Consider the following 25,942-nt stretch of genomic DNA (forward strand, 5'->3'; position numbering starts at 1 on the left):
ATTCTCTGTGACACAATAGAAATCCCTCCTCCTCACACTCACTCTGTCTCTCACACACTCACACACACACACACACACACACACACACACTCCCAATGCCTGCAGGCTAAAACGGAAAAGTTCAAGCCCATATATCTTTCATTAAACTGGCCTTGCATTTATGTATCATGTATTTGATTCAGTCCCTAACTATGTCAATATAATAACCAGGAAGTAGACTGTATACATAAATATAACTTTTCATTGTGTGGGGGAGATGTCTTTTTGACATGTCTGGCTTTGAACATATTATAAATTTCACATTCAGTGGAAGGATGATTATTATGGCAACCTTTTAACATACTCTAATTTGCACATTGTAGACTTTTTAATGTCTCATTAAATTCTCACAGGCTCTTTCGGTTTTGGCCTCACATGCTTAAGGGTGTTCCTCCCATATCCACAGGAAACAACTCTATTCAGTGCTCATTTAGACAAGAATAGCAAGGACATAAAAACAAGAAAGCCTACAATTAAGAGCAGTTAATTTATTTCAAAGCCTGAGAACCTCTGAACTGAAGACAGAGGCAAGACACTGAGTGATGTTTTCTGTTTTGTGTGAATCTTTTTATCTTTGACAATATGACATCTTCCACACATGCTTTGGGTTTTCATTCTTTGTCATATGTGCCTTTATTTGCACAGAAGGCCACTGTCGCTTGGTTTAATAGTACTAAACTGGTTAAGAAAGCATCTTTCTGATGAACAGAGATTTATATCTGCTTATATCAGTACTATACTACAGAGCACAAATCTGATCAGGTGTAAAATCTGCAGATTCATTCACCAAATTGTTTTGATTCACTGACCAAGTTTCCATCCATATTAAAAGCAAATTTTAAACGAAATTCCAGAAAATCACAAAAATAAAATGCAAATTTATGTCATGTCTATGCACCACCAACAGTTAAAAGAGCAGAAGCTTGAGTGGACATTTAAGTCACATTCCTCCTGTACGTCGTGCTTTATTCTGGTCTGTTTTCATTGCAAATTGCGTTTATTGATACACTAACTTTTCCACATCAGCCAAGCATAAAAACATTCATGCAATACTCTACTCGTTTCTAAATTAAAATTCCAGCTTTTCCATTCAGTTTTTGTTTTTTGAAAATGCACATTAAAAAAAAAAAAAACAGGTAGATGGAAACGCACTTACTGTGACTTACAACTCAGGGTTTAAAAATCCAGCCAGTGCAAAATTAAGTTCTCTATATAATGCAGTGTGCAACTGTAATTAACAGCTCTTTAAAAATCCATTTTTTCTCTGGACACCAAAAGAAATCAATACTTAACTTCAAATGACCTTATTGAGCTGGATAAAAGGCTTTATTGCAGGGGCTGGGTCAGGAACGGTTGAGCTAATGTGTTGGTTGAACAGTGGGGGATTAAAGGTGAGGTGTTCTCTCAAAATCTTACAAGACATCACAAAGCAGCAGGTCACTAACCTGAGCCTTCCTGGAGACACTGAGAGGATTACAGCAGCCAACCTCTCCTGAACTGTGCCTGTATTCAGACGGGGCTGAGGAGGCAACGACAGCCTCTTTATCACTCAGCAGGTCCAGCCCATTCTATTTCCTCTCTCCCCAGTCTACGCCTCTCAAACGAGGCCAGAGCTGATACCCGCTAGTCCCAACTCTGCGCAATACACTCACCGGGGACCAATTTACACAGGCAGTCCTTGTCTGAATCACTCTATCAATTAGGAGCCACTGTGTTTATCATCCCATACATTATTGTAGAAGCTGGCCTGGTCATTGTGTTGAGGTGTGCATCTCAGGAGAGGGAAAGGGATGAAATAAATGACCAGGGAGTGAAGCCACAGTTGAACAGGCTGCTGGACTAATCTGAAAGGACGGCGGTAATTATGAGTCTCCCGAGGAACTGGCTGTGTGGCAAGTCCAATGTGTGAACATGGCGCTAACAGTCAGGAAGGTGCACTGCCCCCCCCCCAACAAAGTAAGACAAATCAATATTTTCAATCTCTCAGGATCAAATCAGCATCAGAGCACAAAGGAAGACATGTTGGCTGTGACCAATATGTATAAATGAAAAGTCAAACTTTGTGATCATGATTCTCTCTCACGTTCTTTTGTAATCGTGAGCACAAGCTGAGGGAGTCTTGACTGAACGCTGTAATTGAATCCAAGTTTGGAAAGAGGCAAGGTCGCAAATAGTCAATGGAAATACCCCTAATAGTCAGGACTTAATAAACATGCACTTACTATTACATTACAAGGATAATAATAGGATTGGTCACATGATATTAGGGTCAGACCATAACACAGCATTGAGTGTGATAATTTTATGGCTATGGCTACAGTCCTCCTTTGTGTCCAGGGATGCTGTTTCTCTATTCCACAAACAGCAAAGAAAGATAACTGTCTCTGTTAGCAGTGGTGTAGTCCCTGTGCTCTGGATGAGAGAATAACACTGGCATTCAGATTCCATTCATATGTTGATTACACAAAATGGTCCCATCAGTAGGAGATGATCTCATCAGAATAAAAGTGTTTCATCAATGGAATATGATGTAATCAGCATCAAACAGATGATTTCTTGAAGAGAGCATGAAAGTGACACTGCATCTTTAAGAAACCCAGAGTCTCGCTGTGTTTTAGTCAAACAAAAGCAGCCAATTGGGAACATGCAACCTGAAACCAGCAGCCTGCCTCAGAGGGCCTCACACAGACCTCAGAGCAGGGACACACCCCGTGTACACTCCTGATTCAAGCAAGGCAGAGAGCCACGGCCTGCTATCCAGCCATTCACTGCAAACACTTCCATACAGACTGACGGAAAATCACAAACACAGACATGCCGATCACTTTGCCTGGCTTCTTTCTGGAGCAGTTCTGGAAATACATGCAGGAAAGAAAAAAAAAAAAATATCTACTAGGACAACATTTCTGAAATCTTGAAACATAATTGAAAATGTTAATTTGTGCAACACGTTTGCATTCAGCAACACTTTTAGGGTGATACAGTACAGGATTTAATTGTGAATGCAATCTCCAAATGGGATCCAATATGCAAAGCAAAATACAGAATCTCTGCTTCAGAAAGTCAACTCTTATAGAGTCCTTTCCACATCTCCTCACAGTCTGGTCAGCATCAGTACTGCTTACACCTTGAGCTCCTCTATCCCTGTTGTTCATGGTGAGCAGCCCAGTGAAAACATGATGCTGTGGGGAGGAGGCGAGAATCACACACACACACACACACACACACACACACACACACACACACACACGAGTCACAACATGTTATGCTTGGTCACCACAACATGGGCATGAATTTGAGCTGAAATCTGCCCCCTGGACAGACTGCCATGAAATAATATGCACTTCAAAATCAATTCTGCTGCTCAGCAACAGCAGAGGTCTAAATGCAGATCCATTTTGGGGCTGAGTCTTAATTCTCAGAGCCACAGAATCACAGATGGGTCTTAAGCTAAAGATATGTAGGAACCGAATAAAACAAAAAAAGTATGGTGAAATCTATTATCTCGATGTTTGTCGGCCGCTGTTTAAACATTCTGACCAGTCTCTACTGGGTATTTGCAGCGCAACAGGTGCAGAAGGACAGTCAGGAAAAAGGTTTGTTTAAAGATGCATGAAAAGATCACGTAAATTAAAGAGTGATTCACACCACTGGAGAGACAGGAAGACCAAATTATACACTTTTCATGCTTCATGTATGATACGTTCTAGTGAACATGACCTCAAATTGATGTGGACGATTCATATGAGACCGCTGTCACTGGTTGATCTCTAAAAGTCTGTGAATGTAGTTTCCATACATATCGCTGCTAAATGGCAGAATTACATGACATAAAATCAGAAAAACATTTACTTGAGTTGCAGTTTCTATCTCACAGGCTCTCTCGCGGACAGTCTCTTTGTCGGTCTCTTCTTAAAACATAAATATTGTGTTAACATAAATAACATTAACCAAAATTCCTACCCGCAATAGAAACACCTGTTGAGTAGAGCAGTGTCTGATATGTGCTCCACCCTGTTCGGCAGAAGTCACAAAACCAGGTTGATTGGTGCTTGTTAACCCATTCGCATCAACCAGAGGCACATGTGTCAGGCTGAAAGAAGTAGAAGACATCTCCATAGCGACCCATGATGAATAAATAACCAGTTTGTCACAACGCAACTCTAAAATCTTGAATCGTAATTCAAAATGATTTTTTCCTTCTCTCATCATATGTGCATCAATGCTATTTACACATTCGACAGTTACTCCATTTGAGGAAGACCTAAAATAATTTGACTTTTTTCACTACCGCATGTGTAAAAACAAGGTAGTCTTACACTGACAATGGCAGGGGGACAAATGAGGGATTATTCTGGAGGTGTGTGATGCCTCTCTTGCAATGACGTTCCTCACACTCCATTCTGAGTGAATGTAGGTGACTGGCGGAGCCTGAGCTGATCCCAGAATTCCTCATTATCCGCCCAGCAGGGAGGATCAGGTCCGCTCACTCTGTCTCAGAGCATGCTCGGCCCGGTGAGACGAGCCCCAGAGGAGCACAGTGCTGGGCCATAGGGGGCAAGCCAGGTCTGCTCATTATATCTAACTCATCCTTGGCATCTCTGCAAACCAAGTGCCACTTAGTTCCCACAGGAGGGGTCTGGGCTGCATCACTGACGAGATGGCAGAGCAAACAGTAGAGTGGTAATGGGAAAAGCTTTACATCAAAAGACACATGCGGACAGAGGCATCGTGTCCAGCAGTCCACCTACAAGGTGAATATTACAACGTATGTCACTTATTTGGTGACGGCATTTCTTATTTTTAGAATGAATGCGTGCAATTAATATAATGATTGCTGCTACTGTTTATTAGAACCAGATATAATTAGACCAGAGAAATTTACTGAAATGCAAATATGTCCCCACAATAAGTGTTTGAGAAGACTTTCAAATATAACTGGTAGCTTCTCCTCTTCAGCAGCAAAAACAAGAAAAACACTATATGGGTGTGGTATAGCCTACAAGTAGAGTACGTATTTACATATTTCTTTGTGAGTCGAAGGAATAAAAATCAGCCCCCCCCCCCAACAGTAACTGAGAAAAATTCAATGTCATTTAGCTTGCGGGGCAAGTGCAAATACATAACTCAATGAATAAACATACAATTTGAGTGAAGCGTGTTGTTTCATTTATCAAGTCTATTTCTAGGATAAATGAATGCAGCTTTGCACAGCAGGTGAATTATGCAAGTGCAGAGTCGTAGGCCTTTGGCTAGGGGCCAGTGCCCTCTATTTCCTTTTACTTTTTAAAATATTCTCCTAAGAAAACTCTGGGGCCACAGCAAGTGCCGGGTGATGCAGTCTATGCAGATGGGGTGTCTTCCATTGCCTCAGAGAATGGGCACAGCACCAGCCAAAACTGGTCTCAGCACATCCGAAACACTTCAGGTAAACACCACAATAAGCTAAGAAGCTGAAATTAGAAATTGTTTTGTACCGCAACACAGTTGCTATAGAGACTGTTGCTAATTAACTGCACTCTACCCCGGGATAACAAAAGGGCTTAAGGGCACTCAGGGCGGCTCCTCTTGTGATGAGCTTTGTGTATTGAACACTGCCATCCCCAGGGTCTCTCAACTACAAAATACCTGTCTCTTTGTAACAAATTTTCATCTCAGATGCCATGAGAGGTTTTGTGTGATGTCCGTCAGTGTCTGTTTTGAACCCTATGGACCAGGATTACAGGGCCATATCAGCCTCACCATGTTTAGCTGAACCCTTTCACTTTTAAAAAGACAAATCACTGGATGTTTTAGATAAATTTATCCCTTGCAGCAACACGGAGGAACACTTCATTGGTTACTTATCATCTCTGACGGTATTCCAAAGAAGTGCACTGTTAGCAAGGGGCACTGCACAAATGGAAACCTGAGGCATTCTACAAAGAATATGCATTCACTTGGCAAAGAGAACATCTTTGTTTTTATAGGGGGCATGCAGCCAGGGTTTAGATTTCATTAAATATTTTTCCAGTTGAGTTCTCTAAATTGTAAAGCTGCCTTTGTACATTTTACCGTTTTTTTATATTTCTTACAACAATACATCTCCCGCACCCACAGTGTGTGCACAGGTGTGAGATTTGTATTGGTTCACCTGGCAGGTGGTCAGATAAAGCAGTATACTTAAATCTACCACACTGAGCCAGAAAACGCAAATTTCTCTTACTGATTTTTACCATTACAATATTTTCACACATTTACTCAATCACGTGCAGCAGTGAGAATGGTGCAAACTTTTCATGGAGGTACTTGAAGGAAAACCATTTGTATTGAACAACATATGTATGTAATCCAGTCACATGCCAAGCATTCCTCCAAAGATCCTCAAGATACGTATATGGCTACAAAACATTTCTACCAGTGAATGTATGCATCAGCACTGTCGAAATGGTAAAATGACAAAGTGCCCTGCTATTTACATGTGTGACTGTGTGTACATACACATGCCGTAATAAGCGATACCACCACCCAAAATGTATTTTATTGTTCCTGAGATAATTATATGTTCTGTTCAAATAATAAACCGACAATCTATTCAAAATGAATGCTTTCTTTCTTCAAGAAGGACTCATGGCACCTTTAATGTCTTCCTAGCTTTGTCACAGTTCATGGCATGATGGGATTGGCACTGGGATGCAGCAACAGTTGCACTCACACATCAGACTGATACCAATCTGTCTTCTGTCACAAAACAAAGTCTGTTAAGTTAATAAAAAGGACTGCATCCATAATTCTACCTTTTAATCTAAAAAATAAAATAAAACTGGACCATAGTAAAAAGTTACCTCCCCTGTCTTTCTACAGCTGAACACATGCAGTCAGCAGTACGGTCATAATTTTGCAACATGGAACCATGCATTAGGTTTCCTGATGGTATCTTTTCAGTTTGGACACAGATATGAGAGAATAATTGTACTATTGTGTCACAACTCAGTAATGGTAAGAAAGGCAGCCCAGTGATTCAGCTACTGGTGAGACAGTTTGTAACCAGATACAGAGCACATCTGGCAGGACAAAACTCTATTCAACGCTACAGTTGTCTCTTCAGCAGATTTTAAAGTAGATTCAAAACAAAAAACTTTCTTTGGCTTTGTTATTGGGGTTTTGAATCTCTCTTAAGTGTCCAGAGATAGCCATTGTCACAAGGTAGATGGGTTGTCTTAAATATATGCCAGTCACAACAATTCATCTCTGTTTATCTAATGTGACTGAAAGCTTTTAAACAGAAACACCTACAATCTACATTTAAAGGTCTTGCAATTTGGTATGTAAATGTAAATCAACAAGTACGAGTCACGCTGAATTTCTACTTGCTCCATAACTTGTCAAAAAGAAAGTATTATGTAAAATAAATATTTAACATTTTAATGTCACAGTCAACCAGAAAGCTGAACATTTGCATCATAGTGAGGATGTCCATTGGGTAACAGTAAGGCCCGCACTTAGCACTGCTCATTTATAACTCTAGAAAAACCAAATTGTCATGCTTTAATCCACCGCAGAGGGACAGTTTCTCTGGCAGCCTCCCTCTGTATGGAGATGAGGGAATTGGAGGAAGAGACAGTGGGGAGGGTCCTGTTGTCTGAGCCCACATCTTTGTAGTGGCAGCTGAGGGGGTTTCACTGCAACTCCTAGAATTTACATTTTGTTTGGCCGGAGGGGTCACATGACAGCTGCAAGCGAATGCTCTGAGGGGCTTTCTGCTTTCACTTGACACTGACAGGCTGTGAGACGGCCCAGCACAACAGAGAGAAAATATTCCCTCTTTCCATGACATCACCCAGCCAGGAATGGGGGAAACGGTGGGAGGAGAGGGGGCACAGCTGGTGGCAGCCGCAGTACCATCTGCTACTGACTAATAGTTCATGCTGCTTTACTTATAAACTTGCACTTCTGTGAATCAGAGTAGCGGCTGTATGGTCACCATCACAGAGCACATCACTGATACATTTGAGACCGACAGTCTTATAATCTTACATTACTCGGCACAGCTATGGATTGATGCATTGTTTGCCTTTTTAAAAACAAATATTTTGACATTTCGGGAAAACACGCTTATTGATTTTATTTACCACAATTTAAATATTACATTTAAAATATGAAACTGCAGCCAGAAGCGAATCCATATAAACACCTAAATAAAAATATGGTTGTGGGGCACTGTGAGACGCTTTATTTCTATACAACAGCAATACAATTTTTTATTTTACCTTTATTTTCCAAGGAAGTCTCACACCCCTGTACACCAACTTTCATTGATTTTTGCACTTTATTTTTTTGTAACAATGAGACATAAACATGTGCATTTGTAGGCTTTTAGATGTGCTGGTAGGCAGATTTTATTACCTTTGGACAGAGCCAGGCTAGCCATTTCCCCGCTTCTTCCAGTCTTTATGCTAAGCTAAACTAACAGGCTGCTGGCCCTTGCCACGATTTCCTCAGTAGGATGGATTAAATACACAACTCTCATGTGTATTTAAGGACAGGCATGAGAGTTGTATCGGCATTCTCGTATAGCTCTAGGCAAGAAAGCAATTATTGTCCACAATGTCAAACTCTTCCTTTAAGCTCTTTCAATTCTCACTTATTAGAAAAACGTTCAACTGCACAGATAACACTTGGGTTAAAACTCAAACTTACACACATCTGTACTCACCATACATCTTTCCCTCATCAGAGAGGATGATCTTCCTGCGTCCACAGGGAGGATAAATGGCCAGGGCCTCCTGGAAGCTCTGTTCAATATCAGGGCTCCACACCCCCTCGGCATCATTGTCCATGGGCTTGTCTGCCGAGTCGCTCATCCTCTCCATGTCCTCGGCAGGGCTCTCGCTGCCGCTCCAGCTGCTGGGATCAATCGTGGCGGTTGGGTTCTCCAAGCTGAAGCCTGGAGCAGACTAGGGAGAGACCTGGAATTCCCAAATAAACAAACACAACCAAACGGTCACCCTCCACGACAGAACAGCGGACATCTGCTTCCAAACAAACAACACAGTACACAGTGTTGAGTGCTGAGAGCACAATATGGAGCAAAAGCTGCCAAACAAACTTGAACATCGCCAAGAATGTTGTTGACTTGATTTACAATGGATGTTTTAAGATGGTTTAAACAATTGAAGATTTTCTCTCATGGACTTCCTTGGCAGAACAGGGTTACATTTAAAACTGGTTTAGAGGTCAGATAAATGCTTAGACTATGATGGGAAATGTACCCCATGCCTGAAAGACATGATACAGTTCAGATCAGTAACTAGGTGGTCCAGGTTTATGTAAGATTTGTAGATGGCCTACTCTGGCTCAAGATTTATATTTTGAAATTCATTTTCTAACCTCATTCATCACCTGTAGTAGCCTTTAGCTTTCTATATTTTTTTACAAGCAGTAACAAGTACTCCATCAGAATTGTCACACAAAAGCTGATTTGATTCCTGAAACGATAACTCTGGATGGATAAGAGAGCAGCATTTGACACTCTCTCCCTCTCATTACCACCGCTACCGAGTTGCCCTTGGGCAAACGCACTTAGAGTCCCAAAGTCTTCAATAGCCAACTGGTAAGATGGTGGTTGAAATTGGCAGGTGTCAATGTGTGTGATTCTTAAGCTAGGTTCATGTTTAGCAAGTGTGTGCTGCAATAACACAATTTACAAAAAACAAAGAAAAAAAACAACAGCATTGCGGGCACACTGTAGAACACCCGTCAGCCGCGGTCAACACATCAGCATGATGGCATATAGAAAGCAGACACTCAAGCCAAACAGAAGCCACTGAAGTTTTTTTATAGGGAAAAAAAGAGGCTGGATACCTGCAGGCGTCACAACTACCATTTACAGACGGCACAATCCAGGAACCAGCCCACCCTCACACAGCTGGAGAAAGTCTCATCTCACATCGGCTATTGACAAGAGCAAAAAGCTCCCGGTTGAATCTGCAGCTGAGGACTGCATCATTATGCAGTGACGGCATCTGCAGCAGAATGCGTTGCCATGTCCAGTAACATAAAAAACAGCAGACTCAGAAGGGAAATGACTATTGCACACTACATCTTAATGAATGTGCAGATCAGTCAGTCAGTGTACACTGTGTGGCCTTTGTGAACAGAAAGCATAATGCACATAGTGGCATTAGCAGCCACACAGTCCGACCCAGAACTTCAATATCCAGTCTTTGAGTTTATAAAAGGTTAAATTACAAAAGAGAGTGCAGTGTGAACATAGATCACTCATCATGTAGAGGTTGAGTTTATACTTTTACAATATGTATGGCAGAGGTGTGCTGGCTTAAGGGGTAGATGAAGCCCAAAAACCACAGAAACAAACAGAAACATTTGCATGTCTGCTGGCCATTTATAGTTAATTGTGTATGTGCATTGTGGTTCCTCATCCGTTTGTCAAATGGGTTATCTTGCAAATGCTGATGAGCAGCTTAACCCCTTGAAAAGGACACAGTTCAAGCAAACTGGTCAACTCAAAGTATATAAGACAAAACTTAATTACAGGTACATAAGGTATGCAGGGGACTGAATGTTTAACAAAAAACAAAACAAAAACAAAATGCGTGCTCCCAGGTACTGCAAATGAACACAAAAGCATGAAGAACACAATAAAGGCACATCTTCTGAAAGCCGGGTTCTCTGGCCAGTTCCCAGAGGGAATAGGCAAAGCAACAAGTGGATAACACATCACTTTCCTCGCTAAAAAGGAAATTCTCTGACAGGCTGTATATACGAGACTTGTTTCAGCTACATATTTCATCGTCTGATGCAGCTGTCTATACTGTAACTGCTCCTGATTCACTCACACTGTGCGACCTGAAGTGTTATTTCAGGTTTCATGTCTGTTTTTTTCAGCTAAACACAGTAAGTACATTATTGAATATTGTGAGCTTTGTCAAATGTTTCTAAGTGCATGCCAGTATTGTGGCTGAACGTATCCAGTGTACACACTGATGGAGGAAAATGTGTCAGGTGACCACACCACACATACGGTGTAAAATGAAGCGACACTATCCTCTGTTTTACTTACGTGCAATCAGTCCCCAACATTCATGTAGCATGTCTACTATATGTTGAGTGTGACTTTTTATTTAGTCTAGCTGAAGACCAAAGACCCAACCAGATATAAATCTCAGAGTTTGTCAACTATCAAATTGTTACTGGTCTTTACCCTAAACTCCCGATTAATAAATACCTTTTATGTTTTACTTCCTTCACTAACAACTCACTGAGGTTTCTCTCATTTCTTAATCTCTCCCCTCTTTCCAGACAACTGCTTCCTCCCTGAGCAAGATCCTATTCAAGCAGCACAAGCTGTCAGGAAGTGGGAATAGTAGCATATGTTTCTTCCAGCATGTCAGTTCATGAGGGGGAAAGGGGGGGATGGGAGCAAGCTGTTGGGGGAAAAAAACTCCCAGAGAGCAGGGGGAGCTTTTACTGAATTCCGTTTTTGTGTGCTGGCTGCTGACACTGCAGAACTAACTCACAAAGAGGGAGGGGAAAAAAAAAAATTCCCATTTCAACCACTAAAAGGCTGGGATTCTTTCTAGATGTGTTCCTCTCATCCCAACCAAATGATGAACTGTGCTCCTAATGACTTCCAGCTTACATTTTCATTTTAGCAAGATGGGGTTGTGAAGAAAATGTTTGTTTCTATCCTCATCAAGCACCAAACCCTGGTATTTGTAAAAGCTGAATTACTATAACAAAATGCCATGACATTTTATGCCAGAGTTGCTGCAAGTATTGCTTCAATTAAGTGTTATAATGTCTAAACCATACTTTAAAAATTTTTTACAGCACAGACCCATTAAACCAAGCAAAGGAAAACAAATATTTCAGAACATTCAAACATTTGTTGTATGTCCTTCTAAACCTCTTATGAAAAATATAATTTTGATCAATGATCACTGGTTCTGTTGTTATTGTTAGGATATGTTTAAGTTGAGCAGTCTTTAGCGACTTTGTGTCTGTCCATCACACCAGATTGATCCCTACACACTGGTGTTTCCCTCCTCTGCAGGTTCTTTCCTCCAACATCACACCAGCAAATGAACACTGTTACAGTAACACCCAATGAACATTTTAAATCAACTCCAGCAACTATCCTATCTAACAAGTCACTCATGTAAAGACTACATCAACATTAAATAACTACTGTTGACAAATGCAATGTCTATTCTATACTATTATACAGGCTACACACAACCTCAACATGACCATACAATTACATATCCGTTTCAGAGAAAATCAAGTTAATTTACATGCCAGGTCGACAGGTTAAATTTTGTGCAATATGTCAGCAAAGATAAACTTGGTGAGCTTAATCTTGCAATTCCAGAGTCATTACTAGAGATGGAAAGTAACAAAGTACACTTAAGTATTTACATGAGTATTTCCATTTTGTGCCACTTTATTCTTTCCCCGCTATCCTATATCCTGATGGAAACACTGTACCCGATATATTGATCATTTGTCCCACTGTAAAAATGTGTTACAGAGCATCTAAAAAGGAAAGAAACAAGTCTAAAATCTAGGAGTAGTGAGATCACTGAGCATGTCGCTAATCACTTTGCAACAGATAAATATTAATACAAAAGATTGCCCCATGAACAATGTTTCTCCAGAGGGCTTTTCTCTAATATGAGCTCAGCTGTGTCTTCAGGACGCTGATCATTATCTGAGGGAAATTGTAAACAAGTCAACCAAAACAAATAACACAACAAACCTGACAACACAGTATAAACTGACTTCCATCCCACTCTCTTTAAAGCAATGTTAGATAATTTCCCAATGTATAATAATAACCTCTGACATGGCGGGGGCAGTGGTTTAAGTGCGCCTGATTAGGGTTAGGGTACCAAAGGCAGGACAACAATCTTTCTAGATATGTGAAGTTTCACTCACAAGTGAAGGAATAAAAGTTATATCTAAAAGCCACAGAGAACATTTAAAGTCACTTTTACATTTTTGGGCAACAACCACCCAGCTGTGCGTCGCACACAACCTTGCACTCATTCCTTCAGGTCACCCAGAACTCCATTTCCACCTAGATATTTCCTGCAATTTTAAAAACATCTTCTGAAACGTTACATTCTCAAAATGATCCTTACTTTTTTTCCCTCTTTTGTTTTTTTGTTTTTTTTAATCGAAGCTGCACAAAGCCTCAGACCATGTCAAAAGTATGCTTTTGGTTACATTTCCCCCCCCCAAGAAACTGGTTGATTTGACCTTTTTCCATTTGCTTCTTTGTCATGTGAGTAATGTCTTTTGTCAAATACGGTGGATTTAAACAAACTGTCACCTTTCTTAAACACACAATTCAGAAAGTGTTAGCAATGCTTAACTGAAACACTTAATGCAACTTACTGGTTGGTGGCTGCAAATAACAGATGTTTGGAGAATGTGCAAACTAATCATTTATACGAAGATGAATAAAACATGGGTGTAGACATGCAACAATTTAGCATCTATAAATAATTTATTGAAGGATTTAAGCATCACTTGATAAGACATCACATAATTATAAATTATTAGCAACATGATCAGAACTTTATGGGTTCATACAAAAGATTATGTAAAGCCAAATTTTTTTATAATGTGTCAATTAAAGCTATTCCTTAATCATGAATTGACAACTGACCCACAATATTTTGAACTGCAGAACCAGTTCTCAGTTGGTGTACACTGCACTGTCAAAACTACAATGTTTTTAATAAAATGTCAAATTACTGTCAATATAATGTGGGATGTGGTGGAATAATGGAGGAAATGAGTGTTTGCATTCAAAGAGGAAAAAGGATGCGGCACAGGGTATTTATGTGCATACAGTAAACAGTGTGTACATCCTTTATTTTAAATACCAGTGTCAGTCAACAGAAAATCAACCTATATATTGATTTATTAAACTGATAACCCTGTTATTTACATCTTCCCATGTCGAATGAAGATGAGTTTGTTGACTTGTCCTCACACAAACGCTCAAACAATACAGGATGAAAGTCATCCCCATGCTCAATATATTAGATTCTCTGCATCCAGTAACATCAATTGGATGCTTCTGCCGTGTCAACGTTGGAATACCCTGGCAGAGTTGTCAACGAAGACGATCTCTTAGTGCCGTAGAATCTGTGGACTAATTATGTCTGTCAAAAGAAGGTATGAATGTCACCCATAGAAACGCTTGCGGCTTACGGATAATTGCATACTTCTGTCTTTGCAGGGTGTACACCATAGAAATTGCCTTATTTGTGAGATGCGTGGTGGAGATGGCCTGCAATGCAATAAGTGAATGTGGTAGCTAAGCAGAGTAGTAGCTGTGACATGGCATTATGGGGAAATTACACTTACCGTGAGATTACATAAACCACTCACCAAGCTGGAATCCAGCTCCTTAAATTAAGAGAACCCATTTCACCCATCAGACAGAGCAAGGTAATGAAATAGCAGATGAGAGGTCTCAAATGTAATTTTCCATGTGGAGTTCTTTTGTGCCGTTATCTCAGAGGGTGCAATAATGATTCTGTGAATGACTTTTGTGCACCCCATAATGGCCCACAGTAGTTAAGGCCACAGTGTGTAAAACTATAATTACCATGTGATTTCAAAACTCAACATTTGCAGCGTGTTGTAAAGACATATCCCGGCCTTTGCATAATTATAACAGCAATGTCAAAAGTATTCCATTTTGAGCACGCATAACCCAACTATGAACATTTACAATGACAGACGTTGCTGAAATTCCATTTAGTTTCTGTCATTAAAACAAATTAATTACCTTGGGAAAAGCATGTTTATGGAATGAAGTCTTTGACATTCATTTCTTGGAGGACCTTGAGATTCAGTTACAGGGAACAAGCACAATGCAATTACACAAAAATCTACAGAAGTACTGTAAATCTAAATCAGCTAAGCAGGTGTGGCAATGAATAAAAGTCCCAGTCATTAATTAAAATAAATAAATAAATATTTTTTGGAGCACATACTTAACCCTACTGCAATTTCATGTAAGAAAAGAAAATGCGGCAAATGGCAGGGAAAATTTTAATTAACACAGTCATGTCGAAAACACACAATTACAGTATGACACTAAACTAACCAAGAATGTCAGGACAAAACTATTGATTCTGTATCGGATTTTCCTTTAGGTTTCATGAATAAATCCACAGGTTTGGAGTACAGATGAGTGAATAAACAAGGTTTTCAATACCAATTTCCGAAAGGCCCACTGGAGAGGCTAGAAAGCTTACTTATGCTGCCTCTGTTATTGGCAACGGCCTCGTGTTTATTTCATGCCTCTTTGAACCGGCAGGCTTAGGTGCCGTGAATCTGTCTGATATCATCCCACTCAAATCTGAGGCCTGGATCCCACCGCCCAGCAACCATCAGGCCACTGTGGGATCAATCTTTGTTTGCCAGAGAATGGGATTGATTTACAGGGTCTGTCAAAGCACTCCCTCCCTACCTGCCTCAGACTGAGAACCAGGTAGCAACAACATAACCTGGACAACATTAGATATGTCGGCAACGCAGAGGAGAGGCATAGCTGAAAAGGTCTTCCACTCTGAACAACTAGAGGGAAAATTGACTGTAAATATAAGAGACAAAAATGAGGGTACATGCCTGCCCTGCCAGGAATACCAAATTACATATTAAAAAAAAATACAATTCACATGACATGTAATGAAAGCTCAGAAGACATTTGCCTATCAAAAATGTGCAATGCATTCCAGGCAGCACACGCCCATGTCGCAGTGGTGTGGAGTGTGAGCGGAACTCATAAAGCTCAGGAAATTAAAGCTGTAAATAAAGGTCCGTCAGATAAAGGATCTCCTGACAGTTATGAGAGCAGACCAGGCCGAAGGCTGGCCGCTGGATCATTCAGGACGCGTGCGGATGGGCATGAAAAAACAAATCACTGTGATGAGCATGAAGGCCACCATTTGCATTTGGCTCTGCCAATTCACACTGACTTTTGTCTCTTCTTCTTCACTAACCAGCATTTATCCCCTTATATACACTTCTTACTTGCTTGTCTCTTCACGTCCATCTTTTCTTCTCCTTTCTTTTTTCTCTTGACAACTCCTGTATATCACACTGGACTCATCTGTCATGAATAAAACAGCCTCCTAAGAGATGCTGTGCAGCCTAGTGAAATTGACTAAATCAAATGAGATTTGTTTTTACTACTTACCAGTTATGTTTAATGTGACTTTACTTTGGGGCAGACTGTGGGTGCATTAGGAATTTATTTACACCCAATATTTTTAAGACATCATCATTAGTAATATAGATATGTTACCCAACAGGTAAAGTTATTATTTATGCTATTATAAGTTATTAATTATTGTTCATTTGATGCTATACCAATCTACTGCCAAGCTCTAAGAAACTGAGCAGCGTTTGTGGTCATGTAGCTGTTTTATTTGTACCTAAAGAGCAGACTGGAGTTAAAAGGTTGTTGTTAAGAAAATTCTTTATTCATCTCACGTAGACAGTCACAGCACATAATAACCATCATAAATCTTCCTAAAGGCAATATTTAAACTTTTTAACAAGTATTTAGAGAATAACCATAGGAAATGTTATTAATAACTGAAGAAAGTGAACATAACAATTCTAAGGAAATGAAGAAATGTCTGCACACAATATGTCCCAAAACAATTTAATTAGGGATTGTTTACCTTTTCGGCCATGTACAGTTTCAAAATACTTTAATAATTTTTATGTAAACTATTGATTGAATAGTTTAGCTTGGATTAAAAGATGATTAAGTCACCTATGTAAGAAATAATCAAATACCTGCGACTTACTCATACTAAAGCCGTGCTATTTCATTATTCAGGGATATGCTAAAACTACACTAGGTTATTGGCATGACCACAAAATTATAAGCCCAACTAAAGATAAATTAAAACTCTTTTGTTTAACACAAAAAGAGACATATTGTGCCAAATTCCTCTTTCATGTGGTATGAAGACGCAGGCAGTCCATGTGGGAGCAGCACACGCCGATGAGAGGATACAAAGATCCTGCAACAGCAACAAAAATGTAACAATGACTTTTCTATTTTTATGACTTCTTCTAGTTCATCCAAAAGAAGAAGAAAAAAAAAGAAAAAATCAATTTTGAGACCAATGCACTTATAAACCAAACACAAACAATAAAGTTATCTTGACTTGTATAGCCTACTGTAATTGGAATTTTTGGGGCATTCGGTTGTAATGAGAAATAAGGATCCAAGGCTGATATTTTTTGTGAGACACTAAGCAGGTAGTTATTCAGTTAGACACTATACTAAAACGCTATGTACAGTCTTCAGCGTACCAAACAATGAACAACAAATTGAATCCATGTTTTCTGGAGCATTTGTCCATCACGAACTGCTTTACGGTTCATCGCCTTGATTTGTAAAACAAAAAGAAAAATCAACTCATCTGAATATAAAGCTTCAAACTGTAAAATGAAGACGCCATTGACAGTGTTTAAAGAATACGCTCGGTGATGCAAATCCCATGAAAAGACTAAAATCAACAATGAATTGAAGCTACACACAAGTATTGGCTCTCAAGCCAAAGCCTCATAGTTGATTCCTCTTCCAAATGCTCTACTTGCGCCGTTTAAGCAGCATTTGCTAAAAACTACAGTGCCCAGCTGTTTTAAAAAATAATTTAGCCTTTTTAAAGAATAGGCTTGAAGATTTACGTCTTTAGTAGGAACACATTAACTTGGGGCTGGGTGCAAGAGACAGGAAGTCAGAAAGTATAAGAGACGGACTATTGGCACCTTTGGTTTTTGGCCTTTTTATGCTTTTTGTTAATAACAAAATATATTGGTAATTTATCTTTTATCTTGTTTTAAAACTACATACACATAGGTGAAAAAATAAAAGGAATAATGAAAGATGTATTTTTTTGTTGAGACCACAGCTAACCCGTGTTGATGATGTAATTATAAACCAAAAAGACTCCTTGATGAAAACATCTATTTGGATCTATTAAACAGAGGGGGAAAAAAACAGTTTGGACAATACAGCTCTCCCGTTGCTGTGTCCCGGCTCAGATTCCAAACTAATTTACTGGGCACAGCCTGCATATTAATGTTGGGAGCTTACCCTCCAGTCTATCTGTGCCTCCGCTGAATCCAGGGTACCTTCAGGGCAGAGAGAGCCTGCCTGATCTGTGTCAGCCATGATAACAATACAGCGACCATTGATGAAAGCTCTTGTGGGAATTTATTACAAGCAACGACTGGGGAATACGATGCCAGAGAGACTGAATAACCCACATTTGAATACAAGCCACAAATTATACACAGTTTCAGTAAATGAAGTGACTGTGTGCCTTTGTTCCATGGGTTTCCTTTCACTAGTGGGAAGCTGAACACCACTACCGCTACTATGCCCAGCACTGAGAAAGGAAGTTGTTGAAGCAGAGATTTCCTGCTTCCATTGTGGTTAAGAACTGAAAATGTTTATAGTGGTTTCAGAAACTGACTCATCTAATGATTCATGGAGTACATATTGCTTTTCATGTGTGTGTGTGATCATGAGGCTCCTCATTTATTCGTCTTTTTATTCAAATAAAACATGAAAAAGCACACGTCCCGGCGCCTACATAACTTCTGAGTTCTGCATGTCGATGATGAGTGGTTAAGACATTATCCTGTCTAAATGCCGTTTTTCCAGCGCACATGACTGAGATTGCCATATGGTAAACATTATAAGGCTGTAATATTAAAGTGGTGCGGCTTCAAAGGGTCAGAGAATCATTTGGTGCTTCACGTAAAAGTAAAAAGCCTCAAACATGACTTGTTCCTTTTTAATGAATCGGCAAAGTCTGCTATTAATCGAGCAAAATGGGAATACTTTTAAATACAGCCTCTCTTCCATAAGTATGTACAGAAAACTGTGCTGCACTTTCTGAGGTGGCTGACAGGGCCAAAGTGCATTCGGTAGCTGGCAGTCATTTTATGGCTGCAGTACTGAAGCAGATTTACTTAGATGACGTCAGTGGCTTTGAGCCAGCTTTTCCTTTTTGGTGGCACTCTCCGCTGGCCTCAGTGGGCCCTGCTCAAACTGCTGAGCAGCAGCGCATACTCTAAAATTCCCTTTCTAGACCAGGGTTTACCTCAGGGCACACACAGCTTGGAAGCCTGCAGGAGTGTCCCCTTTTTAAAGCGTGCTTTGACCAAGGAGAACACTGATGTTTTGATGTGATTCTACCCCTGCCACACATCACATCTAATTAACGCAATTAATGACTCGGCGTCCAGATTCAATTACAGATCACAGATCTTTTTCTAGAACGGAATTTTTATAACAAAAAAAAAAATAATACCATGTATTATCATTTCCATTAAAATGTGGGCCACATAATGTATTCACATTCCCATGAGGAATGTCACAGGCCATTACTACAAATAGAAAACATGTCTTTTCGCACGTACAGCTGTATTTTCAGTCAGGTAAAGCCTTTTAAATGTCCTGTTAATGCGTGTATAGTATAGATCACAGTCCAAAAACTATGTAAAAACTACCAAAGCTTTCAACTCTCAAAAGTAACATACAATAATATAATCTGAGCCATGAAGACATCTCGTTAAAGACCAGACAAACCTGCCAAGTGTTACAAAAGGTGCAACTCAGGAAAATAAAGAAATGTTTTCCTTTTGAATCTGCTCAACAAGTCTCTTTATCTGTTGTGCACACAAACACTAGTAAACACAAAAAACTGCTAAAAGTTCTAACTGCATTCTAGTGCATATAAAATTAATATTGAAATATAGCCTAAACCTTAAACAGAAATGTATGATATGATCGGTTTACATCTGAACTCCAGCAGGACCTAAAATGAATCAATCTTAAAACTACTAGCAGTAGAATTTGATGTCATCCTGAGTAAATACACACGTCACTGCTATGTGATCTATGGCACCTGTTGCATAGAGCACGGACTACACAGGTGCTTCTCTCCGGCAGTTATAACTCTCTCTCTCACACACAGACTTTATCGCTTAACGTGCTATTAATCAAAACAGGTCAGTGACCATTTTATGTTATTCTAAAATGTAAGTAAATGACAATAGTATGAGTGGCTAAAGGGACAGTTTGGATTCCTTCTTTGGTAAAAAAAAATATTATATATCTATCTGTCAGGCATTTAAGAATCACAGAGCATCCCTGTCATTCCAGGTAACTCTGGTTATATCTCGTAAGTATATCTCCACGTGTCAGAGGTAAACATGGTCACATTCTGTAATTAATGTATGCAAAGACTGCATGAAATTCTATGTCACTGCACAAACACGGCAAGAGCTTAACAGATTTTAAATATATGAAAACGTATATGGTAAGGAGGCTGATATGAGTAGACACACGATGCCAAGCTCACAAGATGTTGTCGCTGGCTGGAGAAATTAAATCTTTGCTTTGAAAAAAACAAAAGCACCAATTTATATTTGCCATGTTTCCTCATAAAGCATAAAATGAGCAAATACATCGGCTAAATGTTTGGCCAAAATACCATTTTCTGAAAGTCGGCTACCCTTCAACAATATCCAGTGTGGACATCCAAAGAAAAGAAGAGTCTCACTTTGCTGCAGGAAGTAACACAGTCTACTCTGCGCTTCACAAAAGCCCATTCTTCTGTCCACACTTCACAACAGATAGACTACACTCTCTGTAGTTCTTCCCTCAGACCTCAACAAGGCAGCAGAAAGGGTCAAAATGTGAACCAACAATGCATTAAAGTTACATATCACATGTGTAGCCAGTGAAGCAATATGTCCACAACAGCAACAGCCCGTCTCATTCAGACGTTCACTGGCATATGATCAAATCCCACTTGTGATTATCGTAACACAATGACATTATTTTAAAAAAATTTTTTAAAAACTTTATAAGTGGGTGTAAACTGTTTTTTTTTTTTTTTTTGCTCATGACTAACTCCAAATTATTTTAAAAGTATAGACAAATCCTAATATACAGAAAGACCCAGGCTCAGTGTCATCAACTGTGAACATGTCTCTCTTGTAGTCTCTGTAACAAACTAAAGGTAACACTTAATGGGCTGTGTTATGCTCTATCAAATAGCTGAGGGAGTTTGGAAACTCCTAGCTTCGGAGGTAAAGTCTCATTCAGTCAAACAAAGACAACATCCTATCCTTGCACAAATGTTATGCAGGCTTCCAGCCAACAGGTCCACTGGTTGCATAAGCTGAAAACAAAGCATCTATTTCTACCCCTAATTTTTTTTTCCTTCCAAGCAAGCAGATTTACACTGTGACTTGCCTAGGGGTTATGCCTGACTGCATTCAAATGGTTTCCTGGAAGTTATAACAGTCCCATCACATTAATTACATGAAAAATGTTATGTCTCTTCCATGTACTTTTGTCTTTTTATCTTCTACAAATTACATAAAATGTTAAGTGTAAGAAAAAACATCTTTGCATTATGAAAGTAGAGAATTTGTGCACTAGTCGTAACCAGCTGCTTTTACAACAAAAGCTGTAGGTGCTGCAGCCAAAAACTAGTAGTAGTAGTAGTAGTAGTGGGGAAGGAAAGTGGATTTTGTATTTTCTTGCTTGTGCAGGTCTTTTATTAACAACCACTGCTCAGTTGTGTCACTTCTTTGGCAGAGCTACATTATAATACAAAACAGCAACTTTCCCAAAATGCATGTTTTAGAGAGGAAATTCCCTTAATCTGACGATGAAACACAACTGAAGCCATGAGATGTCAAGACCAGTGTGACTAGACACCTGACTGAGATACTAAAAAGCACAACTGGAGAGCTCACAAGAGAATGAACAAGGTTACATCAAGTAGTATTTTTTTTATTTGCAGCTACAGGACTGAAGTTTGAAGTCTCCTTGATTGAATCCCAGCAGCATATCGGTGCTGTGTAAACTGTGGCCTGATTACATGACTGGGCTGTTTGTTCAAAGCAAACCAAATCTGACCATTTCAAGCTGAACATATTCAGTAAAGTGTCTGGGATAGAAAAGTGGCGACTGACCAAAGTCTGGCACAAAAGGGGAGATCTTTCAGTGCTTTGTGCAACAGGGTGTACACCAGCCAACTTTACTGTTGCTAATGGAAGCTTTTGACCTTAATCTCATCCCTCCCTTAGCATAACAGCCTGTGTAATTTTCCCAGACTCCACATAAAAAGTTACAGGGATGAAATCCTTGTAAGGAGTAAAACTTGGTGACACGCACAGCTGGTCTAACGTTACAGTTGGAGGGCGGGGGGCTCAATTTTAGCTGAGCAGGCACTTCCCAAATTACAGGAAGGAAAAGGTGAGTGAAGGAACCCCCAAATAAAAGCTCCATAAAGATTAATTAAAGCTAACTTTCCTCTTCGACGACAACCAAAGACTTTAGCTTGGACATGGTTATGTTAGGCCATTTAATGTTATGTTACACCGCAAAAAGTAACGCACGAACCGACAAAAATGTTTTTATTTACTGCATTGTTTTTGTAAAAGTGGTTGTTTGTTTGGACACAGAGGAGCTTAAACCCACCCCGCAGCATGAAACAATAAAGCAGGAGTTTAAGCTAACCTTTCCCTCCTGCTCCCGTTAAGAGTTACAGTAACAACATGGAGAGCGACACACAGACAGGTCAGAGAAGTAACAAACAACAAACGTGTAAAAAATATATATATATATTTGAAAAATATATATACTTACACAAAACTTCGATGGCGATTAAAAAAGCACCGTCAAACGTGCTGAAGCAACAAGTCTCTCCACTGTGTTTTCTTCGAGGTGGTCCGAAAATGCTCCGGTGAAATCTCCAACAACTCCCGGCTGAGCCAACTACGGAGAGGAAAAGAGCAACGTTTTCAACCGTCATCTTGTCCAAAAAATTGTTATTCGTGCTGTATATGTTTTAGTTCATCCCGAACGCTGCTGGGAGTTTCTGAGGATCTGACAAAGGGCAAACGGCATCTGGGGGCTTTTTATAGGGGCGTATGATCGGGCTTCTTTTCAGAAATATGTGAAAAATGTCAAAGATTTTCGGTGCTATGTCAACGCCACATCGGCTACAGCAGTGAGTGCTCAAAGTGAGCACCCTGTTGCAACAGCGACCAGAATCGGCCATCTATCTATCTATCTATCTTTCTCAGCGATGGAAACAGACGACCTAACGTTTACTTCACGCCATGGGATAAATAATAAACACCTACATAAGCTAACATTTTTGATAAACTGCCCAATATTTCCAAAGACGTCAACTAAACCCCCACGAACAGAAGTCTACAACCAGTTTGGATACCTGCAACTACCATTGAAACTTACCTCGTTATTGATATCTCATATAAAAAAAAATGTCCCTTTCTTTTGGTAATGGGATGTTACGGGGTATTTTTTTTAATACTATGTCAAGTTATTCTGGTGTTTCTGGGCCAGCCAGGAAGGTGTAGGTGAATCGCTTCGCGCACTGACAAGAGATGCGAAGAATGCTCGGAATGAGAAGAGGAATGAAATGAACGCAAAGAGCGAGTTTGCGCCGGGGCGGAGCGAGAGGTGGCGTCATCCCGAGCCCCGGCAGCACAGCCCGGGCAGCAGGCAGCAGCAGCAGGGGCAGGGAGGGTACAAAACATCCCGAGAACTGATGCCTTCAGGGACACCACGAAACTCCGATTTTACAGCTCCAACTTTATAACAGTGATGACCTGCCAAGGAACGTACAGCCGTTAGCACAGAACAAAGTCACTCTCATATCACCTCAAGCATACCAAACCCATGTCTATGCCAGGTGGCCCTAGAGTAGAGTTTTGTTGTTGTCACAGCTAGATCTATATGTTTCTTGGCCACTGAACAGGTAAAAGTAGTAATATGCGAGAGATGGGAAATCAAAACAAAGCAAACAATGGAAGGTGAAAGCCTGAACCTTTTCCTGATTATGAAAATATTTTACAGGTAATAAAAGTCACACATCCGGCTTCAGGTCTGCATGTTATATTATTTATTTGTGTATTTTATTATGTAGTATATATTGTGTATTTTTACCATGTACTGTGTATTTATCATGTATGCATAATTCTCTGTATATAAAAAGTGTATATAGTGTACATATAACTCTTATTCTTATTTTTCTATTTCTGTTATATGTTGTTTTGTGTTGTATCTGGGGCTGCTGTAACAAATGAGCTTCCCCAGTTGGGGATCAATAAAGTCTGTTATCTTATCTTATGTATTTTTATTACATGCTGAGTTTTCAGTTCACTCCCTCTTTATGTGGCTCAGGTGGTCATTTAATGTTTTTGTAAAGCACTTTGTGACTTGTCAGTGTGAAAAGCACTTTACAAATAAAGTTTACTTTACATGTAAGTTAAAGTACCCGAGTATCAGCCTCAATACATACTATAAAGTACCAAAAGTAAAAGTACTTATTGTGCAGAATGATACATATCAGAATCAGGTTTATTGCCAATAGGTTGTCACATACAAGGAATTTGCTTTGGTATATTGATGCATAATAATAAACATATTAAGTAGAAAATGTAAAGGGAGATGAAAGCAAATACTGCAAGTCTAGAAGCAAAAATATAAAACTGACAATAAAATATGAACAAAAATACTAAAACAATATGTTTCTCAGTCCCAGAACTCTTAAGGATTTTTAATCCATTTCACCTCAACACTACCTGCACCTATTATTATTACACTATTTATTCATTAATGCTATTTATTGTTACACTTCTGTGAATACTGATAATGCTGTTCATTGCTGCTATTTATCATTACACTCCTGTTAACTCCGTATAATACTGTACACATTTATTATTTATCATATTCTTAGATTTTGACTTTCTTATATTCTCTACTTACCAACATCTACTATTATTTCTATTCCTTGTATGCCTTCATGTGCAAGTGAGTATATGTAACAAAGAATTTCCCCTCGGGGATCAATTAAGTATTTCTGATTTTGATTCTGAAGCACAATATGGCTTATGGTTATTTAAGTGAAAGTGCTGTAGAGTTTTATACGGGAATGTACAACATATTGACCAGGGAATGTGCAAAGGTTAATAATAATTATATATATTATATCATTGGATTATAATTAATGAAACATTAAAGTGGAGAGATGATGAAGTATCAAGTAGCATAAAATAAAAATACTCTAGTAAAATAAACTATCAGAACCTCAAATACATTACATAACTGCAAAGCACCCTAACAAAAAATTCTATTTATTACATGTGAAATGTGATAAATTAACAAGAAGACGTGTGGTTTTCATGATCCACAACATACTTTTTCCTCTCACTGTTACCTCTGATGGTGACAAGTGACAAGGACCTTGGCATTAACTTATGTACTTGTGTTTATCTGAGCATGCACGGTATCAATATAGTGTAGGGATTGCCATTTTTTATTAATTGTTGTATTTAATATTAGCTACTATTGACTGCTTCACTCTAGTTTACATGCATATCAGCAAATTTCACGCATTAAGTTTCTAAAATGACGTGTGAAATATCTTTTTATTTTTATTTTTTTAAATGTACACATTTTATCAAGTGATAAATTCACATACAGACATATGTGGTGTTTTTACTACATTTCAAATGTAGTTTTCATGTAGTGACATTTCACCTGCGAAATATCATATTTTAAAGTTCAGGTTCAAGGAGTCTTTATTGTCCCCAGGGGGGAATTTGTTGTGCAGCAGCAGAACGTAAGCAGAACGTAAATAACACATATACAAACAACAACCACCACAAAAATAAATACATACTACAAGTCCACATCTCACATTGAACTATTAAAAAAGCCTATAGCAGCAGGAACAAAAGAGGTTTTGTGTCTGTTTGTCCTGCATTTAGGCAGACAGAATCTGCGGCCAGATGG

At 39.3% G+C, this 25,942-nt stretch overlaps 1 protein-coding gene across 10 annotated transcripts in view; it reads right to left on the minus strand.

Moving 5' to 3' along the window:
- The window catches only part of tead1b (TEA domain family member 1b), a 50,043-nt gene extending 26,408 nt beyond the window's left edge, over nucleotides 1-23,635 (minus strand). For 3 of the 10 annotated variants that reach the window (XM_046032010.1, XM_046032011.1, XM_046032009.1), the window contains exons 1-3: nucleotides 23,378-23,633; nucleotides 22,766-22,894; nucleotides 8,735-8,987 (exon numbers count right to left, since the gene is read on the minus strand). In XM_046032010.1, coding sequence (XP_045887966.1) covers nucleotides 8,735-8,891 — 157 coding nt within the window. In that variant the 5' untranslated portion in view covers nucleotides 8,892-8,987; nucleotides 22,766-22,894; nucleotides 23,378-23,633. Of the gene's footprint in view, nucleotides 1-8,734; nucleotides 8,988-22,765; nucleotides 23,070-23,377 lie in introns of those variants that run through there. The other 7 variants (XM_046032012.1, XM_046032013.1, XM_046032006.1 and 4 more) reach the window with 6 other exon arrangements.
- Between the last annotated feature and the right edge of the window lie 2,307 nt (nucleotides 23,636-25,942).

Source organism: Micropterus dolomieu, linkage group LG20 (assembly GCF_021292245.1).
Source record: "Micropterus dolomieu isolate WLL.071019.BEF.003 ecotype Adirondacks linkage group LG20, ASM2129224v1, whole genome shotgun sequence".
NCBI classification, from domain to species: domain Eukaryota; kingdom Metazoa; phylum Chordata; class Actinopteri; order Centrarchiformes; family Centrarchidae; genus Micropterus; species Micropterus dolomieu.